The 8,401-nt window shown below is 37.5% G+C and overlaps 1 protein-coding gene across 4 annotated transcripts in view; it reads right to left on the bottom strand.

The window, feature by feature from the left end:
* The window catches only part of PPFIA2 (protein tyrosine phosphatase, receptor type, f polypeptide (PTPRF), interacting protein (liprin), alpha 2), a 778,898-nt gene that overhangs the window by 33,463 nt on the left and 737,034 nt on the right, over positions 1–8,401 (bottom strand). For all 4 annotated transcript variants that reach the window (XM_006882537.1, XM_006882538.1, XM_006882540.1 and 1 more), the window contains one exon: positions 5,451–5,548. In XM_006882537.1, coding sequence (XP_006882599.1) covers positions 5,451–5,548 — 98 coding nt within the window. The remainder of the gene's footprint in view (positions 1–5,450; positions 5,549–8,401) is intronic.

Genomic DNA, 8,401 nt, shown 5'->3' with positions numbered 1-8,401 from the left:
CATCTTCAAAGAAAAGAGACTCCATCTTCCACCACCCTCTGTAATCATACTCCTGAGTAAACCGCTGTGAGAAGGAACTGTGGGGTGTTGTGTCCTTATTCCTGCTGGACAGGCAAGGCGCGCAACAGATAATCTCCTTCTGTGTGATTTACAGTCTCTGACATCCTCCTAGAGGGTCAGCTAGGAGTTGGTCCTGACTCAAAAGCACATAACAAAAACAATAATATTTTTTACTATTACATATAGTTGTTGCTGTTGTTGTTGTTGATGGCTTTCAAGTCAAGCACGATTAAACATGGACCCTATGAACAAAATGCCTGAAGATCTTCTACAGCTATCAACATTTATCAAAGTTCATAGAGTTTCTGGAGGCATGTTATTTAGGAAGTGGATGTCACTCCTGCTAGGCTTGAATTTTTTTCTTTAGTTCCTTGAGTTTGAGATATTACTGGACTTTTTCTACAGCCCATCACTTCAGGGAGCTCTGAGAGCCTGGCTGTGCTACCAAACAAAAGGCACATAGTTCAAACATACCAGCTGCTCCACAGGAGAAAGATGGTTAAATTCCTCTTGTGTGGTTTGTTATTTTTATGTTCCATCAAGTCACCTGTGACTTATAGTGACCCTGTGTACAATAGTTCTGAACTCTGACACACATCCCCCATTACCTCAGTTACCCGCTGAAGGGTAACAGCTACAAGTCTGTTCTGACTTGAAGGTTATTGTTGTTTTTAAGTGCTATTGAGATGAATGTGACTCATACAGATGCTATGAACAACAGATCTGAACTATGTCCTATCCTGTGCCATTCTCTTCATCCTTAACACACATGAGTCCAGTGCCACAACTGGCATATCAATCCATCTCTACATCTTTCAAATCATGATGTCCCTTTCCATGGAACCGCCTTCTCTAACAACATGCCCAAAGTAAGTGATACAAAGTTTCACCAAACTTTCCTGAAAAAACACCAGTTTAACTTGCTCCAAGATATGTCTTTTGGCAGCCCATGGGATATTTAATACTCTTCTCCAACATCACAACTCAGAGACAAGAATTCTTCTCCTTTGATCCTTATTCATTATCCAGCTCTCAGATGCATAGCAGGTGATTGATAACATTGATCTTCAGACTTTGGAGAAGTTCTTGACAACAGACTTTCTCAATTCAATATGTCTTCAGATCTCCTAACTTCTGAAGAGCTGACTGTGGATCCAAACAAAATGATACTGTTTACATTTTCAGTCTTCTCTCCGTCCATCATGGTGTTGTCCATTGGCCCAGTGCTGAGGATTTTTGTTTCTTAACTTTGAGATGTAATCCATATTGATAGCTATAGTTTAACTTTACTCGATGGTAGATCCAAACACTCATTTCAAGGGGCCAGTCCTCTTTGCTACCTAATTTATCTTAGTCTGGAGGCTCTACTGAATCTGTTCCTGGGAATGACCTTGCCGATATTTAAAATCATAGTGGTGCAACTTCCAGCATCACAGCATCTTATAAGCCACCACCTTATGATAAAGTTATAGACAAGTGATAACTTCCTTATATATCATCACTTAGTTCCTTCTCGGGTAGCCCCAGGGCCTAATCACACTGTGTTTTGTTAATCAATTTACTTTATATCCTTAATCCTATTATTATATCTTGCTTCATGAAAACTAGGATGATTCTTTGTAGAAAATGTGGAAGTTCTTGCACCCTTCAGAGTTTTAGAACTTTCTTACCTGTGGTTTTAGAAAATCAAACGGCTTCCTTAATGATCTTTACCATGTCATGAATATTTTTTATTAATATATTTAGTCTTTTGGTGGTAATCCTGAAACATGCTTTCCTATAAGTTTTCAATTGCTTACTTACCAAGTTATTATACCCAAGAAAATGGGATTTAAGTTGCTTAAAACGTCAATATTAATCAGATTCTATTATCAGCCCTAATTTATTACTCCACTGCGGGGATAAAAAAACTTTGCCTAAGTAATATGATCTTTGTCCTTGATCCTCAAACTTTTGCAATGACCTGAGTAATTAAGGAGCTTCTGTTATCTATAGAGAGCTCTGATAGTGTTGTTGTTGTTCTTGTGTGTCATCAGGTGGGGACCAATCCATAGCTGACTCTCCAGCATGTTTTCAGAGATAGGTAATGGCATGGGTGACACTGCCCAGCCTTCTCCTGCAGTGCTGCTAGTGGATTAAAACTGAGCCTTTGAGATTGAAGTGCAGGTTCTTGAACTACCAGAGCTCCCTTGTAAATATTTACAGCTTTGAAAATCTGATCAGGAGAGCTCTATGAATTGAAATAGCCTCAAAGGTAATGAGTTTTCTGTTTGTTTATTCTCTATAGGCTTCCAAACCACTAATTAATTGATCCAGATGTGGGCTGGTCACCCAGAAAGACCATCTTGTGATATCAATAATCTCAGGTGAAGGGAAGTAAAGCAATATGTTATGACTCTATAATGAGATTGCAGTAAAGGCTCTGGACATGGAAGTCCCATGGCTTTCCAGGTTCCTGAAAAACACTGATGCATTTGGAAAGATACATTTCTTTCTTTAACAAAAAGGCTTTGCATTGGAAACCCTCCCAGACCTGGTATTATGTATGAGTCTCTTCATTTGTATACATTTTTTGGTACTAAAACTACAATCATAAATAGGGCAATGTGAGTTATCTGAGTCTTTCTAGCAAATTATCTAATCAAAGTAGTAGTCATTGTTGTTGCACTGTCACCTGCCATTGAGTTGTAATCAAACCATAACTGATCCTCTGATCCTCTAGGTAGTAAATTGAACAGAGGTTCCTGTCCATTCTTCCACAGAGCAGCTGGTGAATTCTAATCACTTGGTTTTAAGATGACAGCTTTTTACCATTGGGACACCATAAGAGAGGCCAGGAATCTCTGAACGTCAGCTTATAACTCCAGATATGAAACTCATATTAACTGCTATCCAGTAGATTCTGACCCAAAGTGACCCTTCCTCAGGTTTCTGAGGCTAAAAATTATAATGGGGAGAGACAGCCCGTTCATTATTCCACAGAGGAGCAGCTGGTAGATTCAAACTGTTTTGGGGTCAGCTGTACAATACACTAAGGAAAAATCCACCAGAGTTCCTTTTGGTGGATAATACTGAGGGGTTAAATGTCACCCTTGAGTGAATAGCTAATGGATAAGTTATAGTATGGCAGAAATGAGTAATAGCCAGCTAGCACCCAGAAATGTCAGTGAGAAAACCTCCAGTGTACAGCCAGAAGTCCAGAAGTGAGGTTAAGAGGATCCCTAACCTTGCAGCAGGCGGGGGCAGGCCTGTCAGTCTGGAGGTGTGTGTTCTTTAACTTGTGAGAGCTGACCTAGTTCCAGGTGGTTATGTTCACAGGCAGATGTGACGCACGAGCAGCTGGCATTAAAACAGAACTAGCAAAAAACAGAATTTGAGTTTTTCCACACACCTGCACTTAGGCTTCAAAAAAAAACACCAAACAAACAAACCCCAACTATTTGACAGCAACAATTTTTCTACTTATTTTAACTAATTCAAAGATATTTTGAAACCAATGGAATTATATAGTCCTCAAAAATGCTTGATTTGTGTTGTTGTTGTTGTAACAAATAAATTTGAATAGAAAAAGTATTTGTTCTTTTCAAGAGATGAGTTTCTGCTTTGATATTCTGAGACATAGTATGTAGTCATCATGCTTCTAGAACTTTATCTCCCAAAAATTCCATTGCTACATCTATAGAAAAGAGTGACAAAAATATTAAAATATTCCACTTATGCTATAAAAGTAAATAAATTCAAGCTTTTCCATTTATAAAACAGCAGTTGCTGCTGTTGATTGCCATCAAGTTGAGCACGACTCATAGTGACCCTATGAACAAAAGGCCTGAAGCCTTTCTATAACCATCATCATTTCTCAAAGTTCATAGAGTTTCCAGAGGCATGTTGTTTAGGAAGTGGATGCCACTCCTACTTCCAAGAAAAAACCAGTAGGCATGCCCATATTTCATATTGTAAATCAGATTCCTCTTTCCAAGCACAATATTTTCCCTGTCTTCAAAGTTTTGTAAAGATCCTCTTGACCTAACAATAATGGCTAAAGATCAGTGTCAACGGTTTCCTAGCAACAAATTAAATGTTAGTACTACTTGAAATTCACATGAGCCACTTCACTTCAGGAAACCCTTTATGAAGGTCAAGGTTAATTACTCCTTCAGAAATAACAGAGACCCACTAGTCACAGTCAAGAGATATTCTTGTAAATGTCAACAATTGAGTTATAGGAGATAGCTGTTTATAATCTTGTTTGCTGTATCTCTCCATATAGAATTCTTTTTATATAGCTACAGAGAAATCATGGCAGCTTTACTCAGGGCCACAATAACCATAAAATGCCAAACACTAATATAGCATTTGGTATAGGGCCAAGTGACTAATAGCTGTATTTTAGATCTCTGTATATAGGAAGCACTCCATGGGCTTAGAAAATACAAAGTAAAATCTAATTGGAATAAATGCTCCAAAAAAGAAAACAGAAAAGTGGTATCCCACAGCTAAAATCTATTGTCTACCACAACATCTTTTGTTAAGCCAAGCACTGACTTCCTTTTAGGGGTCTATCTTTGATCCATTCATTTCCAAATATCAATTCAACTGAAGAATAATGCATGGAAAATAACCTTCAATTTTCAGGGGTGCCCACACACAGTGAAAACCGAAGCTAAGTCTTTAGAATGGAAAAACAGTTTCTTGCTCTTCAGTGCTGAATCACTTCAAATGTTCCCAGAAATCCTTTATGTATCTGTCTACCCTCAACCAGATGGATTGACAAACTGATTGCAGAAGTGGGCTTGAGTGTGTCAGAGATTGTGAGGATGGCACAGGATAGGTCAAGGTTCTGATCTGTTTTCCACAGGGTTGGTATGTATCATACTTGAATCAATGGCATCTGAAACCAACAACTGCCCTTTTACAAACCATACATAAATACATATTCACTTTATTAGCTGTTCCTCTTCACCTATATTAAAGGCCACTCTTAATATCGGTCAAAAAATATCAAAGATGCAAGTCACCATAGTGTTATTGCAGCTGAATATCACTGAGAACGAATATGACATCACCATCAAAATCTCAGGGTCATTGAATCAGAACCAACTTATAGCTAATCCTGCAATGATTTTTTTTTAGAAGATTTTAATTGCACAGGAGAAGCTAATGGTTTTGAACAATGTATTTTGAGATGGAAGCACAACTTTTTTCTTACCCACTAAGCTATGTAAAATATTCACCTTAAAAATGTGGTAATACCCCTTTCAGTATTTTAATCAGAAAAATATTAAAAAGTAGTATTAGCCAGAAACTTAAACTAATTAATGACCACTTTAATACTTACAGAATTTTATAAAAGCAAAATTCCAGAGAAAGGTTTTTGAAATGAAAGACATTACCTTTTATTTCATGTTGACTTGCTTCTCGTCTTCTTTCTAGCTCTTTTCTGTCATAGTTTAACCTCTTTAAGCACATAATTCCATATTGTAAACTTGTCCTGTTATTTTTTTTTGTGTGTGTGAAAAGACAAAGACACAATGAATTTACTTCTGATAAATCATTCTTATATTTAAGCATACTTATCCCTTTGTGGTACTTAATGCAATAGATAAATATATTTAGAATTAAATCCTTTCAAGTTGAGAGGAAAGTAAAAAGCACAAGTATTCTGAGTACACAAATCAATACAATTGTAAGGATAATAAAATTTATTTTCATAAAAATTTATAGTCTGAAAATAATCATGAATTATTTTATTCCTTCATAGATCTAACTTCCCTTATCTTTAGACTAATAAATATTTTCTTTCAACAATAATCTTTTTAAGAATTTAGAATTCAGGGATCTGGTGGCATGGTACAGTATGTAACCAGTGGCTAGCCAAAAAGTTAATGGTTCAAATCCATCAGCCATGTGGGAAAGATCAGGCAGTATCTTCTCAGAAACATGTACAACTTTGGAAAACTCTGTGGATGGTCACCATGAGTCAGAATTTACTGGGGATCAGTGAGTTTGGATTCTACTATTCCATGATTTGAGAAGTTATGGTTGGAAGTTAAGCCACCAAGCCACTATAAAAGAGAAATATGTGGCAGGTTACTTGAGTAAAGATTTGCAGCTTTCAATACCTTACAAGGAAGCTCTACTTTGTCCTTCAAGGTCTCTAACATGTATAATACCCTCATTAGAAATAGGTTTGGTCCTTTGGTGTGTTAACCAAACTTGTTATTGTTGTGTACCATAGAGTCAGAACAGACCCATTGCTGACCCTCCAGCAGGTTTTCAGAGGCAGTTAATAACACAGGAGGACACTGCCATCCTTCTTCCAGGGAACAGCCAGTGGACTCAAATCACATGCCAACGTGATTGTAGTGCAGCTTCTTACCACTAAACTACCAGAGTTGCCGTTTAGGAAGGTGTGTGTGTGTGTAAGTGTATCTGCATCTATGTTGTTGTTGTTGTTATTGATTGCCTTTGAGTCCAGCATGACTCATAGTGACCCTATGAACAAAAGGCCTGAAGCCCTTTTACAACTATAGGCATTTATCAAAGTTTGTAGGGTTTCCGGAGGCATGTTATTTAAGAAGTGGATGCCACTCCTGCCCAGTCTATAGTCTTAGCAATTGTGTGATATGCATTGGAGAGCTGAACAGTGAATAGGGATGATAGAAAGAGAATTGATGCCTTTGAGCTGTGGTGCTGGAGAAGGGTGTTGAACATATCATGGACTGCTAGGGGAACAAACAGGTTTGTCCTGGAGAGGGTAAAGTTGGTATGCTCCTTGGAGGCAAGGATTCTGAAGCTTCATCTGACATACTCTGGGCATATTGCAAGGAGGTCCTTGGAGAGGGACATCATGTTTGGGACAGTGGAGGGACAGAACAGGAGAGAAAGACTGTCATAGATCAATTCAATGATTGGGGTAGTGGGAGTAGGTGTGTCAGAGACAGTGAGGTCAGCACAAGATAGAGCAGGGTTTACGAATCTTGTACATAGGGTCACTATGAGTTGCAAGTGACTTGAAGGCACATAACAACAAACAGAATTGGTGGCATGGTACGGAGCTCTGATGACCTAGTGGCAAGAAGCTGCACGGCAATACTGAAGGCACTTGGTTTGAGAGGATTATAGGTTGTTATATGGCAATCATATTAAAACATGCTCAACAAACAATTAATTGCCATTGAGTTGCAACTGACACATAGTTGATTCACAGGCAGATCTCAAAGGAGGTAAATTGAATTGATGCCCATAGTATGTGAGATGAAGTTTCCTCATCTTCACCTTTAAAATGCACCCAAGTTGTACTTTCTCTAAGATATATCTGTCTGCCAAATGGGCACTACTAATTTATTCTTCTGCACTACCAAGATTAAAGACATCAGTTTTTCTTTATCCACCCTTATTCACTGTCCAACTTTCAGATGCATAACAAGTAATTAAAAAGACCATAGCTTGAAGCAGACACACTTTAGTCTTTAAACTGCCATCATTTTTTGCTATCATTTCAGAAAGGTTCTTGATGGCAAGTTTTCCCAATGCACCATGTCTTAATTTCTTAATGTTGGTGCCAAGGGGGGGTTGATTGTGGATTCAAGCAAGATGAAATAAGTAACAAGTTCAATCTTTTTTCCATCTATCATGATGTTACATATTGGTCCAGTGGTGAGGATTTTTGTTTTCTTAATGATAAGATGCAATCCATATTGATAATTATAGTGTCTGATTTTCTTCACTTCACAGTAAGGTCCATAAATTAGTTTCATATTCACTATTGTTATAAGTTGGTTTTCATGCAAAGGCAATAAGTTGAATTTGACATTTGATTCAATGGGCCCAATAACTGAATGGATGAAGTGTGTACATTCACAAGTGCAATAGTATACAGCATTAAGGAACTACCAATTCATAAAATACTATACAACCTGCTCGATGGTAAAAGACATCATTTTGAATTTAAAAACTCAGTCAAAAGAGAACAAATAACATGTAAGACTATTACTGTGTAAATAATAAGATAACTAGGATGGAAAGAGGAGAATCAAGAAATGAGGAATAAAATTTATAGTCAATGAATGCTATAAAGAATCAAGAAAAGGGAAAATCAACCTGAGAATTGGCAAAAGGACAGTATGGGTACTGAAATTAGCAAATAGGAACAAGATAACTATAACTGTTCAAAAAGAGAAGTAGAAGGAGAGGAAGGAGGAGGGAGAAGAGGGAAGGGTTACTGAATCAGTGGTGAGATGAAGAAAAAGGCAAGGAGTAATGGCAATTTGATGAGACAGGGTGAAAAAAGGCATTGGCCAATTGTTGTTATTGTTTCATTCCATAGATTCAAATATCACTC

Source organism: Elephantulus edwardii, unplaced genomic scaffold (genome assembly GCF_000299155.1).
Source record: "Elephantulus edwardii isolate Elephantulus edwardi_28Jun2011 unplaced genomic scaffold, EleEdw1.0 scaffold00021, whole genome shotgun sequence".
NCBI classification, from domain to species: Eukaryota; Metazoa; Chordata; class Mammalia; order Macroscelidea; family Macroscelididae; genus Elephantulus; species Elephantulus edwardii.
The sequence above is the reverse complement of the archived record's forward strand: the minus strand, read 5'-3'. Positions and strand labels throughout refer to the sequence as shown.